Genomic DNA, 25092 nt, shown 5'->3' with positions numbered 1-25092 from the left:
TTGCCTGTGAAGCAATCTGGTCCAGGACTTTTGTTTGCTGGGAATATTTTGATTAATGTTTCAATTTCATATGTTGTAACTGGTTTGTTTAGTTTTTTTGATGCTTCTAGATTGAGTTTGGAAGATTGTATATTTCTACAAATTGATCCATCTCACTTAGGTTGTCCAATTTTTTGACCTATAGATCTTCATAGTATTTTCTTACAGTCCTTTGTATTTCTGCGGTGTCAGTTGTTACTTCTCCACTTTCATTTCTAATTTTATTTATTTGAGGCCTCTCTCTGTTTTTCTTGATAAGTCTGGTTAAGGGGTTATCAATCTTGTTTACCTTTTCAAAGAACCAGCTCTTGGTTTCATTGATTGTTTGTATTTTTTTTTTAGCCTCTATGTCATTTATTTCGGCTTTGATATTTATTATTTCCTTCCTTCTATTTCCTGTGGGCTTTTTTTGTTGTTCTTTTTCTAGTTTGTTTAGATACAGGGTTAAGTTGTTTGAGTTTTTTCTTGCTTCTCAAGGTATGACTGTAATGCTATGAACTTCCCTCTCAGGACTGCTTTTGCTATGTCCCACAAATTTGGAGTTGTTGTATGTTCACTGTCATTTGTTTCAAGGGAATTTTTTATTTCTTCCTGATCTCATTGTTAACCTGTTCATTATTTAATAACATGGTATTTAGCCTCCAAGTGTTTGAATGTTTTTCAGTTTTTCTCTTGTAGTTGATTTCTTGTTTCATGCCATGGTGTTGATTTCTAGTTTTATGCCATGGTGATCAAAGAAGATTCCTGATATAATTTCAATCCTCTTAAATTTATTGAGCCTTGTTTTATGTCCTAACATATGATCTATCTTAGAGAATGTACCATGAGCGCTTGAAAGGAATGTACCATATTTCCCCATATATAACGATCCCATGTATAAGACACACCTTAATTTTGGTGCCCTAATTTGAAAAAGTATGTATGTATTACATAAAGTTATTGAACTCAAGTTTTATTCATCATAAAATTCATACAACTCCTCATCACTGTCAAAACTCCCATCCATTAGCTTGTTGCCATTAGTGTCTGATGACAAATCACTGTCCTCAACAATGAATGTAAAAACAAGCACAAAAAAGCAGGAAATGCAGGTTGAAAAATCTGCAACCACTGTATAAGATACACCCAATATTGAGACCCAATTTTTTTTTAAGTGTGTCTTATTTGTGGGGAAATACGGTATATTCTGATGCTTTGGGTGAAAGGTTCTGAAGATTTCAATTAAATCCAGTTGCTCTAGTGTGTCATTTAGGCCGCTGTTTCTTGTTAATTTTCTGTCTGGAGGATCTATTCATTGATGTTAATGGATATTAAAATCCCCTACTATTACAGTATTGCTGTTGATGTTACCCTTTATGTCTATCAAAGTCTGCTTTGTATGTTTACATGCTTCTATATTAGGTACATAAATATTTACAATAGTTATATCTTTCTGTTGGATTGCTCCCTTTATCATTATGTAGTGATCTTCCTTATTTCTTACTATAGCCTTTATTTCAAAGCCTATTTTGTCAGAAATAAGTATTGCTACCCCAGATTTTTGTCATTTCCAATTGCATGAAATACTTTTTTCCATCACTTCACTTTCAGTCTATGTGTATCTTTTGTTCTAAGGTGGGTCTCTTGTAGACAGCATATGTATGGGTCCTGTTTTCTTATCCATGCAGCTACCCTTTTTTTCTGTGTGTGTGTGTTTTTCTGAAGTGAAAGCAGGGAGGCAGAGACAGACTCCCACATGCGCTGGACCAGGTTCCACCCAGAATGCCCACGAGAAGGCGATGCTCTGCCCACCTGGGGCGTTGCTCCATTTTAACCGGAGCCATTCTAGCACCTAAGGCGGAGGCCATGGAACCATCCTCAGCACCCGGGCCAGCTTTGCTCCAGTGGAGCCATGGCTGCAGGAGAGGAAGAGAGAGATAGAGAGAAGGGAGAAGGGGAATAGTGGAGAAGCTTCTCCTGTGTGCACTGGTCAGAAATAGAACCCGGGCCCTGGCCGGTTGGCTCAGCGGTAGAGCGTCGGCCTAGCGTGCGGAGGACCCGGGTTCGATTCCCGGCCAGGGCACACAGGAGAAGCGCCCATTTGCTTCTCCACCCCTCTGCCGCGCCTTCCTCTCTGTCTCTCTCTTCCCCTCCCGCAGCCAAGGCTCCATTGGAGCAAAGATGGCCCGGGCGCTGGGGATGGCTCTGTGGCCTCTGCCCCAGGCGCTAGAGTGGCTCTGGTCGCAACATGGCGACGCCCAGGATGGGCAGAGCATCACCCCCTGGTGGGCAGAGCGTCGCCCCCTGGTGGGCGTGCCGGGTGGATCCTGGTCGGGCGCATGCGGGAGTCTGTCTGACTGACTGTCTCTCCCTGTTTCCAGCTTCAGAAAAATGAAAAAAAAAAAAAAAAAAAAAAAAAAAAAGAAATAGAACCCGGGACTTCTACATGCTAGGCCCATGTTCTACCACTGAGCCAACCAGCCAGGGGTTACCCTATGTTTGTGTTTTTTGTTTGTTTGTTTGTTTTTTATATTTTTCTGAAGTGAGACATGAGGGTGAGGTGGCGGCGGGGAAAGGCAGACAGACAGACTACCACATAGGCCTGACCAGGATCCACCCGGCATGCCCACCAAGAGGCAAGGCTCGGCCCCTCTGGGGCATTGCTCCGCTGCAATTGGAGCCATTCTGGCACCTGAGGCAGAGCCATGGAGCCGTCCTCAGTGCCCTGTCCAACTTGTTCCACTGGAGTCTTGGCTGCGGGAGGGGAAAGAGACAGAAAGAAAGGAGAGGGGGAACAGTGGAGAAGCCAATGTATGCTTCTCCTGTGTGCCCTGGCCGGGAATCGAATCCAGGACATCCACATGCCAGGATGATGCTCTACTGCTGAGCCAACCGGCCAGGGCACCCTATATTTTTTGATTGGAGCATTTAATCCATTTATATTTAAGGTTATTGATATATACTTATTCATTGCCATTTTATTCTTTAAACCTACAACCTCGTTTCCTCAATTTTTTTTTCCTTTGTTCTTTTTACAACAGGCCCCTTAACATTTCTATTAGTACTGGTTTGGTTGTAATGAATTCCTTGAGGTTTTTTGTTTGTTTGTTTTTTGTCTGGGAAGGTTTTTATTTCTCCTTCAATTTTAAATGATAGCCTTACTGGATAAAGAAGTCTTGGAAGTGGGTTCTTTTGTTGCATTACTTTGAATATTTCTTGCCAATCTCTTCTGGCCTAGAGCTTTTCTGTTGAGAAGTTGGATGTCATCCTTATGTGGCTCCTCTGTAGGTAATTAACTGCTTTTTCTCTTACAGCTTTTAGTATTCTTTCTTTGACTCTTAACTTTGGCATTTTAATTATGATGTGTCTTGGTGTAGGCCTCCTTCGGTTCCTCTTAATGGGATTCTCTGTGCTTCTTGAATGTGTGTAACTTTTTCCTTCATTAACTTAGGGAAACTGAGCTCTGATTTCTTCAAACAAGTTCTCTATCCCTTGTTTGTTCTTTTCTCCTTCAGAAACCCCTATAATGTGGATGTTGTTTCTCTTCATGTTATCACAGAGGTCTCTTAGAGTTTTCTCAGTCTTTTTGAGCCTCTTTTCTTTTTGCTGCTCTGCTTCTGTGCTTTCGTTTATCTTGTCCTCTAAATCACTGATTCGATCCTCTGCTTCTTTCAGCCTGCTTTTGATTTCTTCTAGTTCAGTCTTCATTTCTGATACTGTATTTGACATTTCTGACTAGTTTTTTTTATTATTTGAATGTCCTTTTTGATTCTTGCTATCTCTTTATTTAGGTGCTCATTATGTTAATCCATTATTGCTCTAAGATCTTTGAGCATCCTAAAAATCTTTTTTTTATTTTTTATACAGAGACAGAGAGTCAGAGGGAGGGATAGACAGGGACAGACAGACAGAAACGGAGAGAGATGAGAAGCAGCAATCATTAGTTTTTCGTTGCAACACCTTAGTAGTTCGTTGATTGCTTTCTCATATGTGTCTTGACCGCGGGCCTTCAGCAGACTGAGTAACCCCTTGCTCAAGCCGGTGACCTTGGGTCCAAGCTGGTGAGCTTTGCTCAAACCAGTTGAGCCCGCTCTCAAGCTGGTGACCTTGGGGTCTCAAACCTGGGTCCTCCGCATCCCAGTCTGATGCTCTATCCACTGCGCCATCACCTGGTCAGGCCTAAAAACTCTGCATCTTGTAGTTTGGTTACTTCCATTTCATTAAGTTCTTTTTTCTGGGGATTTCTCTTGTTGATTCATTTGGTTTGCATTTCTCTGCCCATTTTGTCTGTGTATCAGGTAGCACTCTCTGACTTTGAAAGTTTTGTGGTGTCTTTATTAGGAAGAGGGGCTTAGTGGTACAGACTTCCAGGCCACCTGTTTTTCTTGTTCTAGGAATGCTTCTTGAGGGTACTACTGTTTTCCTTCTTGTTGTATGTGAGTATTGAATGCAGTTGGTCCTTTCATGGGTATGGTTATCCCTTCCGGCTGGCTGGCTTTATGGGTCAACCTTGATCATGTGTATTACACACTGTTGAATGTCTGTGCTGCTGGGCATATTTATTCTACACAGTGTCTGATGCCTGCTGGACTCCTCATTTGGGCGTACTGCTTGTGTAGCTAGCTGAGTCTATGGTTGGTGCTGTCTGCCACCTACTACAGTTGTGTTGGCTCTAGATCAGGGGTCTCAAACTTGCGGGCCGCATGCTGCCCACCGAACAATTTTGTGCGGCCCGCAGACTAATCCCCTAGGCTTACTTAATTTTATCCAAAATATATTTGAACTTCGTGGATTAGTCTGCGGGTCACATGCGGCCCGCGGGCCGTGAGTTTGAGACCCCTGCTCTAGATCTTCTTGGGTTGGAGTCAGCAAGAATACTTTTTCTTATGAGAGCTTTTGCACTCCATCCTCCTTTGCTACTGCAGATTTTATCCTTTCCCCTTTTATGTTATTGTTGTCATAGATTATCTTTGTTTTTATTGTGACCTTGTTGGAGCGTTAACTTGTAATTTTTATTTGTTTTGCTTTCTTTGTATCTAGATCTATAAATCACCCTGCATAGAATCGACTTCTATGGAGTTGCCTTAAATCTATATATTCATTTTTTAAGAATTGAAATCTTTATTATATTGAGTCTTCTAATCCACGGTCACGTTATGACTCTTTATTGTTTAATATGATCATGTTGATTTTCTTCTTTAGACTCTTAAGATGGCATATTACATTAATTTTCAAGCATGGAAGCAGTATTATATTCCTAGTTTAGACTTTACTTGCTTGTGATTTATTACTCTTCTTATATATTGCTGGATTAATTTGCTAATATATTGTTGAGAATTTTTGTTTATGTTTCTGAGAAATGTTGACTTAAGAAGTGTGTGTATGTGTGTGTGTTTGCAGTCTTTGTTTGATTTGGGTATCAAGTTAATATTGGCCTCATAAAATGAGTTAGGAAGTGTGCCCTCTTCTATGTAATAGAAGATTCTAAGTAAAATATTCTCTCTTCTTTAGGTGTTTGGTAGGATTCACCATTAATACCATCCTTACCTGGAGATTTTTTTTTAGGGTTTTTTTTAAATATAAATCTTCAGTCTAAAAAAAGGTTTATAGGGTTATTCACACTACCTGTTTTATCCTAGGACAGTTTTAGTTTATGAGGAACTGATTATTTCCATTTTATCTAAACTGTTGAATTTATATGAGAGTTATTTGTAGTATTCCTTTATTGTGCTTTTAATCTCTGCATAGATTTTTTTTCATTCTTGTGTCTTTACCACTTTGTCTTATAAAAATTTATTAATAGTATTGACCTATTAAAAGAACCAACGTATATGTTTATTCATTCTCTTCATATTTTTCTCTGTTTTTAATTTCATTGATTTTTGCTATTCTCTGTAGTATTTTCTTCTGCTTGCTTTGTATTTATTTGATTTTTTCCTAGTTTTTTTCTATGTGGAAATTTAGATTATTTTTTTTAATTATTTTTATTTATTTATTCATTTTAGAGAGGAGAGAGGGGGGGAGAGAAGCAGGAAGCTTCAACTCCCATATGTGCCTTGACTGGGCAAGCCCAGGGTTTTGAACCAGCAACCTCAGCATTCCAGATCGATGCTTTATCCACTGCGCCACCACAGATCAGGCCAAAATTTAGATTATTGACTTGAGATCTTCCTGTTTTTTAATATAAATATTTAGTGCTATAAATTTCCCTTAAGACACTACTTTCGCTGCATCCTATACATAGTGATTTGATGCATTTTCATCATTCTGTTAAAAATATAATTTCTCTTGAATTTCTTCTTTCACCAATGTATTATTTAGAAGTGTGCTAATTTCCAAATGTTTATCGATTTTTCTTCCATGTGATCTTTAATTACTGTTTTCTAACCTAAATCCATTATGGTCAGAGAACATATGGGGGTTTTTTTGTTGTTGTTTTTTTGTTTTGTATTTTTCTGAAGCTGGAAACGGGGAGAGACAGTCAGACAGACTCCCGCATGCGCCCGACCGGGATCCACCCAGCACGCCCACCAGGGGCGATGCTCTGCCCACCAGGGGGCGATGCTCTGCCCCTCCGGGGTGTCGCTCTGCCGCGACCAGAGCCACTCCAGCGCCTGGGGCAGAGGCCAAGGAGCCATCCCCAGTGCCCGGGCCATCTTTGTTCCAATAGAGCCTTGGCTGCGGGAGGGGAAGAGAGAGACAGAGAGGAAGGATGGGGGGGTGGAGAAGCAAATGGGCACTTCTCCTATGTGCCCTGGCCGGGAATCGAACCCGGGTCCCCCACACGCCAGGCCGACGCTCTACCGCTGAGCCAACCGGCCAGGGCCGAACATATGTTTTATGATTTCAATTTTTAGAATTTGTGAAGGTTTTATTTTATGGAGGAAGATATGGCCTCCTATTTGCTTTCATTGGAGGGACTGTGCTAAAATGCCAATTGACAGTGTTGTTCAGATCTGCTGTCTCTTTGCTAATTTTCTGTTTACTAATTACTGATCACTAAGAGAGGAATGTTGAATTCTTGAACTACTCTGAGGATTTGCCTATTTTTTATTTCAGTTCTGTCAGCTTTTGTTTTGTATAGTTTCAAGTTTGTTGTTAAGGGCATACACATTAGGATTTCTCTATCTTCTTGGTAATCTGTTCTTTTTATTCGTATGAAATGTCCTCTCTATCTCTGGTAATTTCCTTTGCTTGAAGACTTCTTTCTTTGTTACTAATATCACTATGGCCATCCTGGCATTTTTGTTATTGTATCTGCCTGGTACATATATCTTTATCCATCCTTTTACTTTTAACATAACCACATTGTTATACCTGAAGTTAATTTCTTGTAGATAGCATACAGTTGGTCATTTAAAAAATCCATCTAGGCCTGACTGATGGTGGCACAGAGGATTGAACCCCCTGCCCAGGATGCTGAGGCCCCTGGTTCTTACCCCTTGAGGTCATCAGCAAAAATGCAGGTCATCAACTTGAGTGCAGGATCATGGACCTGATCCCAAGTTTATTGGCTTGAGCCCTAAGGTCGCTGGCATGATCCCAAGGTCCCTGTTTTGTTTTTCTTTTTTGAAAGTGACAGAGAGAGAGGGACACACAGACAGGAAGGGAGAGAGATGTGAAGTATCAGTTCTTCGTTGCAGCACCTTAGTTGTTCATTGATTGCTTTCTCACATGTGCCTTGACCCGGGGGCTACAGCATAGTGAGTGACCCCTTGCTCAAGCAAGCAACCTTGGACTCAAGCCACTAACCTTGGGCCATAAGCCAGCAACATTTGGGCTCAAGCCAGGGACCATGGAGTCATGTCTATGATCCTACGCTCAAGCCAGCGGCCTCACACTCAAGCTAGCGACCTTGGGGTTTCAAATCTGGGTCTCTGCATCCCAGTCTGATGCTCTATCCACTGCACCACTGCCTGGTCAGGTCCAAGGTCCCTGTCTTGAGCAAAGGGTGTTTGAGACACCCCCCCAGGCAAGGCACACATGAGAAGCAATCAATGTACAACTGGAGTGAAGCAACTACAAGTGGATGCTTCTTATCTCTTTCCTCCCTATCCTTCTATCTTTCTTTCTCTCTCTTAAAAGAAATTCATTTATTAAATGCATTTAAAAAATGCTTTGTGACAATTTGGCTTTTAATTGGGATGCCTAGACCATTAGCATTTAGTAAAATTATTGACGTGGTTAGGTTTACTACTTTATTACTTGTGTTCTGTTTGTTCCCTCTTGTTTTTGTTTCTCAGTGTTCTCTTCTTCACTCCTTTACTTTCACATTTTAATATTATATTTTAGTTTCTCTATTTGTGGCTTTGAAAATATCTCTTTGTATAGTTTTTATAGCATTTGCTCTAGGAATTACAATATAGATACTACTCACAGCTTTCTAGAATCAATATTTTACCCCTCCATGTGGAATGTAGAAATGTTATCATATAGAACTCTTTATTCTATACCCTCTTTATGTCATAGCAGTCTTACATATTATATTTACATGTACTAACCCCATCAGACAATTTTATATTTGCTTTGGGCCATCCAATCCATTTTCTTGATCTCAATTTAAAAAGTAGTCTGTTTTATTTGCTGAGAGAATTACATTGCTGTTCATTCTTTATGTTCTTTTTTTTTTTTTTTTTTTTTTTTTTTTTGTATTTTTGTATTTTTCTGAAGTTGGAAACGGGGAGGCAGTCAGACAGACTCCCGCACGTGCCCGACCGGGATCCACCCGGCATGCCCACCAGAGGGCAATGCTCTGCCCATCTCGGGCATCGCTCTGTTGCAACCAGAGCATTCTAGTGCCTGAGGCAGAGGCCATAGAGCCATCCTCAGTGCCCAGTCCAACCCCGCTCCAATGGAGCCCTGGCTGCAGGAGGGGAAGAGAGAGACAGAGAGGAAGGAGGAGGGAGGGAAAGAGGAGGGAGGGAAGGAGGAGGGAGGGGTGGAGAAGCAGATGGGCGCTTCTCCTGTGTGCCCTGGCCGGGAATTGAACCCGGGACTCCTGCACGCCAGGCCGATGCTCTACCACTGAGCCAACTGGCCAGGGCTCTTTATGTTCTAAGTTTCCTTTTGTTATCATTTCACTTCCTTTAACAAATCTTTTAGAGCTGGTCAACTGCCAGTGAATTCTCTTAGTTTTTCTTTACCGGATAGTACCTTTATTTTTAAAGATTTGTTCCCTCACTGGACACTAATTCTGGGTTATATTTTAACCCATTAGAACTAGCATTCCACTTCCTTCTTTCTAATGCAAAGTACACAGGTATTCCAATAATTGTTTTTCTATAGGTAATGCTTCATTTCCTCTGGTTTCTTTCAAGGTCTTTATTCTATGTTTTTTGTTTTCAGAAATTTCAGTATGATGTGTCTATATGTGGATTTCATAGGATTTATTTGTTTGGAATTCACTTAAGCTTCTTGAATCTCTAAAGTTATGTCTTTTAGAAAACTGAGGAAAATTTCAACCATCATTCTATTCTTATTTTTACAGTGTTGCAGTTTCTGATTTCCCTCTGGGATGCCAATGACATGAATATTGGACATTCCCGCAGGTCTCTGAGGTTCTGTTTATTTTCTTCTCTGTTCGTCAGTTTAGATGAATTTAATTTGTCTCTCTTTAAGGTCACTGATTCTTTTCTCTATTGTTGCCATATTTCCACTGAGCCTAATCCAATAAATATTATATTTTAGTTGTTGTCTTTTTCAGTTATATAACTTTTTTATTCTTTTATTATAGCTTTTTTTTTTTGCAGTGACTTTCTGTTTTTTGCATTTATGTCTAGTGTGTTCATGAGTGCTTTTTTGTGGAAGGGTTTTCTTTTTTTTTTTTTTTTTTTTTTTTTTTCATTTTTCTGAAGCTGGAAACAGGAGAGACAGTCAGACAGACTCCCGCATGCGCCCGACCGGGATCCACCCGGCACGCCCACCATGGGGCGACGCTCTGCCCACCAGGGGGTGATGCTCTGCCCATCCTGGGCGTCGCCATGTTGCGACCAGAGCCACTCTAGCGCCTGAGGCAGAGGCCACAGAGCCATCCCCAGCGCCCGGGCCATCTTTGCTCCACTGGAGCCTTGGCTGCGGGAGGGGAAGAGAGAGACAGAGAGGAAGGCGTGGTGGAGGGGTGGAGAAGCAAATGGGCGCTTCTGTGTGCCCTGGCCGGGAATCGAACCCGGGTCCTCCGCACGCTAGGCCGACGCTCTACCGCTGAGCCAACCGGCCAGGGCGGAAGGGTTTTCTATAAAAACTGCCTTAAAATCTTTCTCAGATAATTCTAACGTCTGTGTCATCTTAGTATTGGCACCTATTTATCGTGTTTTCTCTGAGTTGAGTTTTCCCTGCTTCTTCATAGGTGGAATTGTTTTGTATTGTATTCTGAACATTATGAATATTATATACTGACGTTCTGGGTTATATATATGCATATATACTACAAGAAATGTTGTTATTTTCATTTTACCAGGCTATTGACCTGGTTCAATTCAGGTAACAATGTCCAATGATCTTTCTTATTAAAAAGTAATATTTTATTTTTCAGTTATAGTTGATGAGCAATATTAGTTTCATGTGTTCAGCCCTGTGATTAGACATCGTACAAAGTGATCATCCTGATAAATCTAGTACCCATCTGAAATCACGCATAGTTGTTTGAATATTATTGACTGTATTTCCTGTGTTGTACTTCACAGCCCATGACTATTCTGTAAGTACCGATTGGTACTACTTAGTCCCATCCTTGGTCAATGGTGGACTTTCCAAGTTGGCTTCTGATTCCCTCGACCATGACATAGCTTCCTTGCTTTCCAGTGTAATATCTTGTATACATCCTATCTCAGTCCTGGAATCACTGTTTCTCCAAGGAGCTTTGATTTCTCTTAGTAAAACTGGTATTTAGACATCACAATCCTGGCACTGGGGTATTTCATTATAGCCTGGCTGCAGGAACACTTGTAAAACACCCACAAAACTTCCTCATGTCTTCAGGAAGTGTTTCTTCTGATCAGTACAGCCTCAGTGTTCTCTTGAGTTCTTTGTGGCTTTTTCACCGGCTGCTCTTTTTGTTTTTCAATTACCAGTTGCTGTTGTTGAGTCACATTGTCAGATTGATAGTGTAGATTGACAAGTAGCAGTGTATCTATCGAAGGATCACTGGTACTTTGGACCCATAATTTACCAAAGATCTGACATTAATTTGTGTGTTTCAACTGAAATTACTCATAATTATTTTACTCAAGCAGATTTACACGCATTTTACCCTGGAAACTGTGAATATAGTGATTCTTTTTGGTTACTGCCGTGTTCTCTTCCTACCGAAGAACAGGAGGAGGTGGGTAGGAACACTGGGGTGTGTTGACCCACTGAAGTGAATCAGAGTCAATATATTTTGAGAGCCATTGCTTTAACCTGAAAGAAAGGGGTGTAGGAATGGAGATTTCTGGCTCCTAGATGAGAGAAAAGCTGGAGGCTGGAGGGCTGAAGGCCTCTGGTGCCAGGCCCACGTGTAACCTGCCTGTTGGCAACAGAGGTCCAGCTGTCAGAAGTCTTGTCCTGATACTTTGTCACAGCCAGGTTCAAGAATATCTTTCTGTCCTCTGGGATGCAGCTGAACAGACCTCTCCTCTTATCCTCTTCTCCCTCCAGCTTCTGGATAGATGGCTTAATTCTCAGAGGATCCATGAGCAGGAGCGGGCCATGAGCTGTGCTGCCAGAATTCTTGATTTTACTGCAAAAATGGACAACTTCAAAGTGAGTGGGAGCCCAGCGGCCCTCATACTTGTCTGGTTGCCCTAATCCCTACCTTTATCCCAAACTTCATTCCTTACATTACCTAGCCTCGGTCACTCCCTCTCCTCCTCCCATTTCTACCCCCCCCACACACACCCCAGGCCTCATCCTGTTTTCTCCTGTGCATTCCAACTTGTTTTCTCCTTTCTCCCTTCTGACATCTTCTACTTGGTCTTTGTCCGCACCCACCAATTATGTTTCATTCCACTTGGTTCGGTTTGATGCTGTTTGTCTGAACTAACAGTTACTAAATACTCACCTTGTGCCAGGCACTGTGCTAGGTGCTGTAGTGAATGCACAGATGACCAAGACAGTTTCCTGACGTCATGTGTCTTACAGTCCAGTGGGGAGAGGGCATGCATAGAACAAATTTAAATACAAGTTGATAATAAATATATTAACCAAATATATGAGAATGAAAGACCTAAACAGTTCCAAGTGAGGGGGTCAGGGATAGCTTTATTGGGGAGGAGGCATTTGAGGTAGGCTTGACAGATGAGTGGGGTGTCAAGAGGCAAAGAAGGGGGGAAAGTAAGGTTATTTAAAAACTGTGATCCCTTATGTCCTTTATGGCCACAATTCACCAGTCTACATTCACTGCCGTTCACCTCACCTAATTTCACCTTTCCTGTCTCTGACATGGGCATTCCCACCCCCTACTTCGTTTCCTGTGACAGCTCAGCCTAAAGGGCATGGCTGGGATGACTTCTGACTTCCGCTTTTCTCCCCAGATGGAAATTGAGTTCACCCAGCTGGAGAACTTGGTAATGCTGCTGGCCAAGCACTGCCAGCACCCAGCGGCCAGTATTCGCTTCCAGTCTTCGAAGGCTGTCTACCAACTCTACTGTGTCCTCTTGCGGAAAAAGAGTATGGGGAACCCTCTCTGTCACCCCCCCTCCAGCCTCCCACCTAGGCCCGGCCGTCCCCACACACCCAGTCCCAGAAGAGTGACAGCCAAGAAGCTACCTGAGTACCGCATTTCCTTTGAGCAACCTGCCCCCGACCATCCACAGATAATCTCTTGGGAGAAAACACCAACACGGGAAACAGATTTTTGACATCTTTTCTCCTCCTCTGGTTGAGCCCCATACTTTTACCCCACCCTGTCTCTACTCTGAGGCAGGTAATGTGGGGGTTCCTTTGACCTCAGCCCCCAGCCTTCCTCGAGGACATTAATTCCCATTGCTCCTCTCTCAGCCCCACTAGATGTACATAGCCCCAGCTGACTTAGTTCGGTTGGAATTTGAGGGTACAAGGTGGGGAAGCGGGGAGCTAGGATGCCTTCTGAGTGTCTGAGGGGTCGGGCCCATTGTCTTTGTTTCAGAGATGCAGAGGAAGACATCTGGCTTGCGGGAAGATGATGGCAAGATAGAAGTTTATAGTGCCAACGTTTTCAACCAGAATACCTTTGAGATTGCAAAGGTGAGGCGTCAGGACCAGAGACAAAGTAGGGGGAGCCTGGGCCTCTCATCCACATGGTGTTATAGCCTCCTGGGGTGGGACTCTCTGATCCCATCTCCCTTCCCCTTCCATTACTAGATGGGAACTTTTCCTTTGGGGGAGGTTTCCTGCCACACGCTGCCCTCTGTTCCCCTTGAGCATCATGGGCCCTGCTCCTTCCTTGTTACTCGCCCGCCCAGAAGCACTTGCTTCGTGCTAACGGTGCTTTGTGAGCAATGTGTAGACTCAACCTGTGCCTCAGAGAGATGGCAGTGCGGGTCTCAGCCCCAGCCCTCCTGTCCCGGTGCTCTGCTCTGCAAACACTGACCTCTGAGCCCACACGGCATCTGAGGTCAGAGTTCTCTTTCCCCCATCCCCAAACACGCCAGCCCAGTGAGCGAGTCTTCTAGGAGCTGGGCCGGCAGCACAGGCCTAGGACAAAAGCACATCACGTCCCCGGAGGAGCCCTCCCCAACCAGGGGGGATGGCACAGGCTATTTCATGCAGGGGACCCCGCTTCCAGCCCGCTTCCTCCCTTTTGCAGGCGTTTGCTGAGTTCTTCACTCAGACCCAGCTCACCAACCTGGTGCTGATGGCAGAGGAGGACCTGACCGACAGCAGGGCCGAGGTGTCTGTGGCTTCAGCCCAGTTGATGAGTGCTCTCATGGAGGAGCGGGGCACAGACATCATAGAGGTAGTGTGGTGCAATGGTGGGAGCTCTGTCCTGAAAGCCAAGAGCTCTGGGCACTTCCACTAACTCTGTGACTGACCAGCTGGGGGACCTTGGGCACATCCCTGTCCTCATTTGGCTTTAATTCATTCACTTCTCACAAGTAGGCTGGCACTAGATTTTCTCTGTGGTCCCACTCTGAGCTCTGACATTGTAATCCTGAGTCTGTAACTGCAGTGCCTCCTACCTGGTGGCCGATTCCTCAGTAAATGACCAGTCTGTGAAGGGGCATAGGCATTGTTGGGGGATTGACCCTGAATCCCGGGAGTGGCAGGGGGCTCAGACTACTGTGAAGGGTAAGGCTGTGGATTGCTAACAAGCTCACAGAATGGTTCTGACCTTTGCGTAAATTTTCTTTTAGGCAAACGTAAAACTGGGAAGGTTTAGCATGAAAAACTCTACATTTCTCATTGCATTGAAAAACAAACACTTTAAAATGGGGTCACATAGGGCAACTGTGTGTGGCTACCATCCCCGTTATATAAACATTGGCTCTCCAGACCCTCCTGTCCCCCACCCCCAGACACCCATTGCCTCCCGTCATTTATGTGACTCGCCTGGCCCAGATTCCAGAAATGGAAGGACACCATGGGGGTGTCCTTTAGGTATTCTGATAAAATGGGCTTCCCTGAGGTTTGGAGATTAGAGATTTGAGGGCCAGACAAGAGCCTTATGGTCCTTCCACATGCAATGCCCCTGTCTCTGCAGTTTTCTTTTTTCTTTTCACTTCTTTTCCCTTCCCTTCCCTTCCCTTTCCTTCTCCTCTCTCTCTCTCTCTCTCTCTCTCTCTCTCCCTCCCTCCCTCCCTCTGCCTCTCTCTCTCTCTATTTTATATTAGATTTTACTTACTCACTTTTAGAGAGAGAGAGAGAGAGAGAGAGAGAGAACGGGGGAGGAAGCATCAACTCCCATATGCACCTTGACTAGGCAAGCCCAGGGATTGGAACGGGTGACCTCAGCGTTCCAGGTCGTTGCTTCTTAATCCACTGCGCTGCCACAGGCCAGGCTGTCCCTGCAGTTTCATGGGTGGAAGTTGATCTTAGCTGGGAGGGAAAGCCCTGAGTGTCTCCAGGGCCTTTGCCTTTCTTCAGGAGGGATCCTGTGTCTCCTGAGTCGCCTGCGGGTCCCCTCTGCCTTTAGGGCTGTGGGCAGGTATTTGCTCTAGTGGGCTTTGGCACAACATTCTGGAATTCCTTTTGTGGTTTCTGCTGGTCTGGGTCTGGCACCCCAGAACTGGCCTTAAGAAGAGTCACTGACAGATTGGCCAGTAGGCTCCCTGAGTTTGAGGATTGGGTAGAGAAGGAGGGGGAAGAAAGGAAGTAAAGAAGGAATGACTGAGGTTCTTCTGGCTCTACCCTGTAGGTGAAGGAAATTGTGGAGAACATCCTGTGTCTGCTCAGGTTGCAGCTGGAGCACGACACTGAGAAGGAGACCCTTCGGGCCATGTGCTCGCTGGCAGGCAGCAACACCCACACCGTCGTGCCCATGCTGCTCAAGAAGCCCTTCCCCTGGGATAGGTAACCCCTGCCCAGGAGCCCATTGTCCATCTCAGTAAATGCTTCCTGCTCCAACCCATGCCCATGATAACAATCACTGCGCCGGGATGCCTTCTTTTTGATGTTAATCAGACCTCATGGTTTCTGGCCAAGTCCTCTTGGGTGTCACTCCCTCTAGAACCTGAGAACCAGCCCTTCATAGGCCCGCGACCAGGCTGGTTCTAGGAATGTGGTAACCAGGGCCCGTGACATAGCTGTGTCTGCGTCCAACAGAACCCTTCTGGCCCTGTGGAACGCGTTTGGCACCCAGGAAAAGAGCACAGTCAAGGTCCTGCAGCTGCTCATAGGCATCCTGGAAAACCACTCCATAGAGGAAAGGACAAAGAGGGACTCCCAGCCTGATCCGGTGAGCACGCGGGTGCGAGGGGGCCAGAGACTCACTGTGTCGACCCTGGGAAGGGAGCTGAAGATTAAAGGGCACCTGAAGGATGGGAGCAGGTGTTAGAGAGGAGTGAAGAAGAGAGGGTTAACTGTGGGCTCACTGATACTGCACGCACACTTAACACTGTACCCTGTACTTGTACATCCAAGAACTGCATCGTGTGGAAAGGGCAGGGATCAGTCCCATGTCCTGGACAAACTGATGTTTAGAGTTAGTGAGATTTTTCTGTCTCCTGGTTTTAGGACTGGCACTCATTTTTCTGGGGCCTGGCCTGTGGTATGGGGGTGTGTGTGGAAGATGACATCTGTTTGCCTGAAATTGGGGTGGACAAATTACATCCCAAATTATTTTCTGCTGAAAATTTAGAGGTGTGTGTGTATGTGCGTGTGCGCGCACGCTTTAAATTATGTGAGGGTGGAGAGGCAGAGAGACAGACTCCTGCATGAGCCCTGACTTGGATTTACCCAACAAGCCCCAGAATGGCGATTCTCTGCGCATCTGGGACCTCTGCTCTGTTGCTTGGCAGCCAGCTATTTTAGCACCTGAGGCATGGCCGAGGTGCCATCCTCAGCACCCAGGGTCAACTTGCTTAAACCATTCAAGCCAAGGCTGCAGGAGGGAAAAAGAAGGTAGAGTTAGGGGAGGAGAAGCAGATGGTCGCTTCTCCTGTGTGCCCTGACTGGGAATCAAACCTGGGATTTGTCATGCCAGCCTGACACTCTACCACTGAACCAACTGCCAGGGCTGCTTTTCATTTTCCAGTGTTGGAGGATAGGGGAAAAGCCCCTTATGTATGGCCCCTTCCGTCCCCAGGGTTTAGCTGAGGGCTTTCAGTCTTTGTCTGCTTCTTAGAAGTCCAAGTCAGAGTAAAGTGTCCCTTTTGGGCAGTTACTGGGAAAGGCAGAACTGGACTCAATGTGTGGGTTTATGGGACCATTTTATGTCCTCACCATGCCTAGTCAATTCTTCTTACCTCTTTCCATGCATTCTCCCCCAGGTGGCATGTGCCTTGTATGAGATGCTATCTGGGTCCCTGTGCCACAAGGCCATCCAGGAACTATACCCACAGCTGTTGCTGGCTTTGCTGCGTCATCTCCACTGGGTGGTTAAACAAAAAGATCCCGAGGAGATTGTGGTTTACAGTAAGGATGAGGGCCCAGGCAGCAAAAGCAAGACCTTTGACCCTAAACGGTAAGACTAACCCTGGTGCAATGGAGGAATGAAACTAGTCAACGTCAGAGGGCCCTGTTCAACTGAATGCTGGTCCCCTAGGGATGCTGAGGAGGGGAACGGCAGAGGAGTAGAGATAGAATATCGGTGTGGATGTTGAAGCATCATGTGCTGGAGTGTTCTCACATGTTTTCAAGTTTCTCATTACCCTTGCTTGCATGCACTCTTGAGATTCACTCAACATTTCACATGTATGTTCAAAACTCTGCACGTGAAAAGGTTCAATTAGATGGCAAATGACAAGGTAAGACTACATACATCTCCATGCACGTAAGGATTTTCAAACTGGTAATGTCTGGGTTAGCTTTGACATTAGCTATGCCATCTTGTGGAAGTCACTACTGTTTTCTGCAGTAAAATTAGGTTGGATTCCTAAATTTGTGGTTGTCATACCTTTTTGTTTTTTTAAACCTCAAGGTATTCTATTCAAGTGAACTTTTGCATAAAATGGTACAATAAAATAAAACCAGTAGCCAGAGACATTGTGAAATGGTGGGTGTGGAGGTGAAGAGAGATCTTACCCTTCTACGAGCTGGAGAGCAGAAGTTGAAAACTATGGTACTAGAGTATCCCAGTGGTCTCTTTAAAGAGACTCTGTGGTTGGATGAGCACCAAGGTTGAAGGGGTGAGCAGACGAGCAAGTGGACATGGGTTCCATAGAGCCACAGATTTTTACCAGCTGGAAAGCAGAACCCAGCTGGCCACCAGAGTAGGGAACTGTCTCCCGGCTTGCCGGCATAAGGATGCACACTAGCACATAACCCCTTGTCCATCCATCTGTCTCTTTCTTGTCACAAGCCCCCTGATGTTTGGCTTTCAGCTGTGCCCTGGAGATAGTGAAGATGGTGGTATTAGCAGGTTCAAATGAAGGAGTGATGGTCCATGCAGATCAGCATAAGTGCTGGGATCTACTGATCTGCCCCAGGTTTTGCTACCTAGGGATCATGGAACTGACAAGGTGAGACCATTTGTCTAGTGAGCCTAATACAATTCCAGCTCCCTAACCCCACTTTCCAGGGCTCAGCACTCAAATACAGCAGCCTTTAAACCTCCCTTTCTCATCTCCCAGACCTCGGCCCTCACGTTTTCCCTGCTCTGTGCACACTGTTTCCTTGCCACCTCCCCCGCCCCCACTCAGCAACACTTGGCTTCTCTGTCCCACTCCAGCGGCATCGTGAAGAACTGTGAACCAGCCATGCTGCACGAAATGCTGAACCTTGTGACAAACTTGATCAGCAGCTCAGATAGTGATCAGAAGGTTGTGGCCAGGGCAGTCTATGCACAGGTGGGTGCCTCGGGAGAGGACTAGCCATTCATTGCCTTTAACAGAAAACTTACCTAACTTGCCCCGGAAAGTGGAAATAATGGACTTGAGCCATCTGAAGTGGGGTTTCCTTCCCTGCCACTTCAGGAGCCTGGTCAAAAAGGGAAAGCCTGGGAGGGGATCAGCAGCTCCAGTCCTCCCAGAATGACCCTGGGATCCCAGCATGAGGTCGGAAATGCAAACGTTATCAGCATTATACCCCACTGCCTTAGTCTCTACCACAGGTGTACAGACCTGCCCCTGCTCTCAGCTGCTCAGAGTTCTTTTCTGAGTTTGGAGCCTCCGGGAGGGCAGAGGCAGGTCCAAGGCACCCATAACTTTTTCCATCTGTAGCTAAAGTCTCCTTCCACCCACAGCTCCTCAGGGACCAATCAGTGACTGAGACTCCAGGGCAAGACTTTGTGGGCAATCTCAGGAAGTGGATCAAGGAGCCCAACCGCATCATGAAGGAAATTGGGCTTTGTGGAATCAGTAACCTGACAGCACACCCAGGAAATGTAAGAGGGGCCAAATGGGAATCAAGTGTTAGTCTCTGAGCTGTTTAATCCACCTCTTTTGGGTCTCTTAATACCCAGGGCTTAGTATATTCTCCAACTCATCCTGGGGCAGTACAGCCTCCAGTGTGTAGACTTACATAGCCTGGCCATCTGATCTCCCAAACACCCTGGCGCCAACGGTCCACTTTCTCGGCATATCCAGCCCCTAGATTCCTTATGTCTGTTTCTCTTAGTTACCGTCTGTTATCTCAAAGCCCTGTCCCTAATGTGTTGCATGATCCCAGATTGTAAGTGGTCTCTGCCTTTCTCCAGAAGTCAGAGTCTCTGAAGAGCCTGGTTCCATTACTGACAGACCTCCTGAAGAACGAGATGCGAGTGTCAGTGACAGTCCAGGCTGTGAAGACCCTACAGAACCTCATCCGCTGTGGTCATGGAGGGAACAGCAAGGTGATCTTTCACAGCATCTCCAAGCAACTGTGGCTGCTCATCAATGATGCACGGGCCTAAGTTTGTAGGAGTAGCTGGGAACAGTGTGGGCTGGGGCTGAAGATGACCCCTGACAGCTGAATGAAGGGGTTGGGGCAGGGCTATGGGGCTGTGGTGGGAAGGCTGCAATCACTGAGAGGCAGGAAAAGGAGACTTGGCTACTTGAAGTAGTGCATTGGTCAGGTCCAGAATTCATTCCCTATTTCATACAGATGTAGCATGCAGTCATCCTCTTACTCTCTAACCACAAGTTCCCTGAAGGAGCCACTGAAGGAAAAAAGCGACATGTTGCTATGAAATTTGTTCTGACTTGAAGGATCTTCTCCTCCAAACTTAAGGAGTGGGGAAAGAACTCATGACTTCTGCCTTCCTTCCAAATAACACCAGCACTCTAGAATGCTAGGAGCATTGTAAGGAGAACTGAAAGGCTCAGAAATTTGAATTTTCTGGATCAATTTCAGTCCACTCCATGTCTCGCCCTCCTTACAGATCATGGAATGTTTGAGCTAAAGGAACTTGACATCAGAGATGCATGTTTACATCACTTCTGTTCTGGTGTCTTTAACTTTTTAATTTTTGAACCTTAGATTTGAACTATCTTTGTATCAGTTTCATCATCTCTAAGATGATGGCACATGATGACAGGCTCGATATCTAATTCTGCTATTTTTCAGTTACTTTAAAGATCCAACACGTATATTTGAGTTAAAGCCTAAAGATAATTTCTGTCCTTCATCCAAACAATATAAGAACCTTAGAATGCTTTAACTTTGATTACACTCTTCCGTTTCTTATATTAATATTTTTTTAATATTTTAGTTTACATTCTTTTAAAATCTCCAAATTTGGTCTTTAACATCATCATTGTTATTTTATACACTCAATCCTTGTTTAGATTTACTCATGTGTTTACAATTTCTTTGTTTACCTTTCCTTTTAATAGCTGTCTCCTCCTCCTAGATTATTTTTTCTTCCTTTGTGGCTTCTTCAGTGAGGGTCTGTTAATAGTAAATGCTTTCAGTCATTGTCTGAAAATGCCTTTATTTGCTTCTCATTTGTCTTTAATTTTCAGCAGTTTAGGATGTGTCAGAATGAATTTGGTTTAGCCTATTTGGGGTTTACAGAGTTTCTGTCTTTTACCAAACTTGGAAAGTTGTTAGCCATTCTTTCTTTCCTTTTAACTTCAGATTTTTAATTTATTTAGGGCTGTTTGCACATGTTTATAGAACATACCATTTACTCTAACAGATGCCAAGATCGCTTACTCTTCTTGAGTCCCTGGCTTAAACATATTTGCTTTATTTACACAGCAAGATAACATTAAACATGGAAGTTTTTGATTTGAGGCACTGAACAATGATCTACACAGGGCATCCTTCAAAAACTACAATTGAGAATCGCGCTTAGCTTTTTAGCAGTAGAAGCCTGATTGAGGTCTTGGGCCCATTTGTTTGACATTCGCGTTTTATGCCTTGAGATTTCTTTTCGATCACATCCTTGGAGCTCGCCTGGATCATTTTACTTCTCAGAGGTACGGTTCTGGCTCTGGTGCCCTCCTGTCCCCCAAACCCCCATCAGATCCTCTTTTCTGGATTCTTTGGTTTCAAAGCTTTCATCATACAAAGTATAGCAACAATTTTTTTCTCAGGAAGCATCCCCACAAAGTGCTTGAAAAGGACCCATTATGGTTACATCAACATCTGCAACCAAGATCTCTTGCCTTCTTCTCTAATGATGTACTCTTTGTCTGTACAGAGACAAAAACATGACAGCCTTCTTTCTTTTCTTGACTTCTTCTCTTGTGGACCACTTCCTAACTTTCTTATCATAAAAAGTGCGACCTACCATATTTCATCAGCAACTTGCACTCAGAGGCCATCTCCCCGGTGTGGTCTCAGGATGCGGGGTGGGTGGGTGGAGTCGTGGGACAGTTCTGCTGAGCATCCTTTTGACAGCAGCAGCAGGACCCAGCAGCCAGCCTAGCCCGTATTTCTTCACAATTGTTTCAGCGCCACATTCCGTACCTCTTTTTTTGTTGTTGCTTTTATTTTTTAAAATATTTTTATTAAAAATTTTAATTTATTGTGTTAATTTGGATTCAGGTGTCCCACTCAATATAACATCTTCCTTCACCCCCCAAAATGTGCCCCCTTTATCCTCTTTCCCCCTCCCCCCTTCCCTCTGGGATTTGCTGTCCTGTTATCTGTATCTGTGTGTTATGTATATATAATCCCTTCACCTTCTCTGACCCTGTCCCCTCACCCCACCTCTGACTGCTGTCCCTCTGTTCCCCATAACCTCGTCTCTGCCTCTATTCTGTTCCTCGGTTCACCGTGTTCATTAGATTCCACATACAAGTGAGATCATCTGATATTTGTCTTTCTCTCCCTGGCATATTTCACTTAGCATAATCATCTCCAAGAACTCAAACTCACAAAAGTTTAGAGTTCTTTCTTTTTCATGACCCTATAGTATTCCATTGTGTATACTGTATGTACCACAGCTTTTTTTATCCTCTCATCCACTGATGGACACTTGGGCTGTATCCAGATCTTGGCTATTGTAAACAATGCTGCGATAAAAATGGGGGTGCATAAAAAATGGGGGTGCATATCTTTTTTTGAGTCACTGTTTTGGGATTCTTACAATATATTCCTAAAAGTGGGATAGCTGGGTCAAAAGGCAGTTCCACTTTTAATTTTTTGAAGAAATAATAGCTTTCCACAGTGGCTGTACAAGTCTGAATTTCCACCAGAAGTGCAGGAGGGTTCTCTTTTCTCCACACCCTTGTCAGCACTTGTGTGTTGATTTGTTAATGAGAGCCATTCTGGAAGTTTTGAGGTGGTATCTCATTGTGGGTTAAATTTGCCTGTCTCTGATGATTAGTGACATTGAACATTTTTTCATAGGCTTATTGGCCATCTGTATGTACTCTTTGGAGAAGTGTCTATTCAATTCCTTTCCCCCTTTTTTATTTTTTATTGTATTTTTTTGAAGTGAGAAGCGGGGAGGCAGAGAGACAGACTCCTGCATGCACCTGACCGGGTTCCACCCAGCATGCCCACTAAGGGGCGATGCTCTGCCCATCTGGGACATTGCTCCGTTGCAACTGGAGCCATTCTAGTGCCTGAGGTAGAGGTCATGGAGCTATCCTCAGTGCCCGGGCCAACTTTGCTCCATTAGAGCCTTGGCTGCAGGTGGGGAAGAGAGAGGTAGAGAGAAAGGAGAGGGGGAAGCGTGGAGAGGCAGATGGGCCTCTCCTGTGTGCCCTGGCTGGGAATTGAATCCAGAACCTCCCCTCTCTGGGCCAACACTCTACCACTGAGCAAACCAGCCAGGACCGGTTGTCCAACTTTTTGACATAAAAATGTTCATAGTATTTTTTTACAGTCCTTTGTATTTTTGTGGTTTCAGTAGTTACTTCTTCAGTTTCATTTCTAATTTTATTTATTTGGGCTCTCTCTTTTTTTCTTGATCAGTTTGGTTCAAGGTTTCTCAATTTTGTTTACCTTTTCAAAGAACCAGCTCTTTTTTTTTTTTTTTTTTTTTTTAATTTTTCTGAAGCTGGAAACAGGGAGAGACAGTCTGACAGACTCCCGCATGCGCCCGACCGGGATCCACCCGGCACGCCCACCAGGGGCGACGCTCTGCCCACCAGGGGGCGATGCTCTGCCAGTCCTGGGCGTCACCATGTTGCGACCAGAGCCACTCTAGCGCCTGAGGCAGAGGCCACAGAGCCATCCCCAGCGCCCGGGCCATCTTTGCTCCAATGGAGCCTTGGCTGCGGGAGGGGAAGAGAGAGACAGAGAGGAAAGCGCGGCGGAGGGGTGGAGAAGCAAATGGGTGCTTCTCCTCTGTGCCCTGGCTGGGAATCGAACCCGGGTCCTCCGCACGCTAGGCCGACGCTCTACCGCTGCAAAGAACCAGCTCTTGATTTCATCGATCTTTTGTATTGTTTTTAGCCTCTATGTCATTTATTTCCACTCTGATCTTTATTATTTCTTTCCTTCTGCTTCCTCTGGGCTTTATTTGTTGGTCTTTTTCTAGTTCTTTTATGTAGGTGCAGGGTTAGGTTGTTTATTTGAGTTTTTTCTTCTGAAGGTATGACTCTAATGCTATGAACTTCCCTCTCAGGACTGCTTTTGCTGTGTCCCATAGTTTTTGGGTTGTTGTATGTTCCTTTTCATTTGTTTCAAGGAAGGTGTTATTTTTTAAATTGATTATTATTTTTATTAATTTAATGGGGTGACATTGATAAAGCAGGGTACATATGTTCAGAGAAAACATCTCCAGGTTATTTTGACATTTGATGATGTTGCATACCCATCACCCAAAGTCAAATTGTCTTCCGTCACCTTCTATCTGGTTTTCTTTGTGCCCCTCCCCTCCCCCAACCTTCTCCCTCTCCTCCCCCCCCACCCCGTAACCCCCACACTCTTGTCCATGTCTCTGAGTCTCATTTTTATGTCCCACCTATGTATGGAATCATATAGTTCTTAGTTTTTTTCTGATTTACTTATTTCACTCAGTATAATGTTATCAAGGTCCATCCATGTTATTGTAAATGATCCAATGTCATCATTTCTTATGGCTGAGTAGTATTCCATAGTATATGTATATACCAAAGCTTTTTAATCCACTCGTCCTCTGACGGACACTTGGGCTGTTTCCAGATCTTCGCTATTGTGAACAATGCTGCCATAAACATGGGGGTGCATTTCTCCTTTTGAAACAGTGCTATAGTGTTCTTGGGGTATATTCCTAAAAGTGGGATAGCTGGGTCAAAAGGCAGTTCCATTTTTAATTTTCTTAATTTTTTTAATTTTTTTTTTTTTTTAACCAGGACAGAGAGAGTCAGAGAGAGGGACAGACAGGAACGGAGAGAGATGAGAAGCATCAATCATCAGTTTTTCGTTGTGACACCTTAGTTGCTCATTGATTGCTTTCTCATATGTGCCTTGACCATAGGGCTACAGCAGACCGAGTAACCCCCCTTGCTTGAGCCAGCAACCCTGGGTCCAAGCTGGTGAGCTTTTGCTTAAACCAGATGAGCCCGCGCTCAAGCTGGCAACCTTGAACCTGGGTCCTCCGCATCCCAGTCTGACGCTTTATCCACTGCTCCACTGCCTGGTCAGGCCCATTTTTAATTTCTTGAGGAATCTCCATACTGTTTTCCACAGTGGCTACACCAGTCTGCATTCCCATCAGCAGTGCAGGCGGGTCCCCTCTTCTCCACATCCTTGTCAGCACTTATTCTGTGTTGTTTTGTTGATGAGCGCCATTCTGACTGGTGTAAGGTGATATCTCATTGTGGTTTTAATTTGCATTTCTCTAATGATTAATGATGTTGAGCTTTTTTTCATATGCCTATTGGCCATCTGTACGTCCTCTTTGGAGAAGTGTCGATTCATTTCTTTTGCCCATTTTTGGATTGTATTGTTTGTCTTCCTGGTGTTGAGTTTTACAAGTTCTTTATAAATTTTGGTTATTAACCCCTTAACAGACGAATTGTCGAATATATTCTCCCATTGTGTAGTTTGTCTTTTTATTCTGTTCATATTGTCTTTAGCTGTGCAAAAGCTTTTTAGTTTGATATAGTCCCATTTGTTTATCCTGTCTTTTATTTCATTTGCCTGTGGAGATAAATCAGC

General features: G+C 44.4%; 2 protein-coding genes across 7 annotated transcripts in view; both read left to right on the top strand.

The window, feature by feature from the left end:
• Nucleotides 1-25092, top strand: part of LOC136395739 (calcium/calmodulin-dependent protein kinase kinase 2-like) — a 1028348-nt gene that overhangs the window by 734926 nt on the left and 268330 nt on the right.
• Nucleotides 11638-25092, top strand: part of LOC136395732 (maestro heat-like repeat-containing protein family member 7) — a 34759-nt gene continuing 21304 nt past the window's right edge. For all 6 annotated transcript variants that reach the window (XM_066370986.1, XM_066370985.1, XM_066370983.1 and 3 more), the window contains exons 1-11: nt 11638-11757; nt 12528-12663; nt 13121-13218; nt 13781-13930; nt 15329-15483; nt 15736-15868; nt 16902-17095; nt 17955-18092; nt 18302-18419; nt 18815-18955; nt 19268-19402. In XM_066370986.1, the coding sequence (XP_066227083.1) occupies nt 11704-11757; nt 12528-12663; nt 13121-13218; nt 13781-13930; nt 15329-15483; nt 15736-15868; nt 16902-17095; nt 17955-18092; nt 18302-18419; nt 18815-18955; nt 19268-19402 (1452 nt within the window). In that variant the 5' untranslated portion in view covers nt 11638-11703. The remainder of the gene's footprint in view (nt 11758-12527; nt 12664-13120; nt 13219-13780; nt 13931-15328; nt 15484-15735; nt 15869-16901; nt 17096-17954; nt 18093-18301; nt 18420-18814; nt 18956-19267; nt 19403-25092) is intronic.

Source organism: Saccopteryx leptura, chromosome 2 (genome assembly GCF_036850995.1).
Source record: "Saccopteryx leptura isolate mSacLep1 chromosome 2, mSacLep1_pri_phased_curated, whole genome shotgun sequence".
Lineage (NCBI taxonomy): Eukaryota > Metazoa > Chordata > Mammalia > Chiroptera > Emballonuridae > Saccopteryx > Saccopteryx leptura.
The sequence above is the reverse complement of the archived record's forward strand: the minus strand, read 5'-3'. Positions and strand labels throughout refer to the sequence as shown.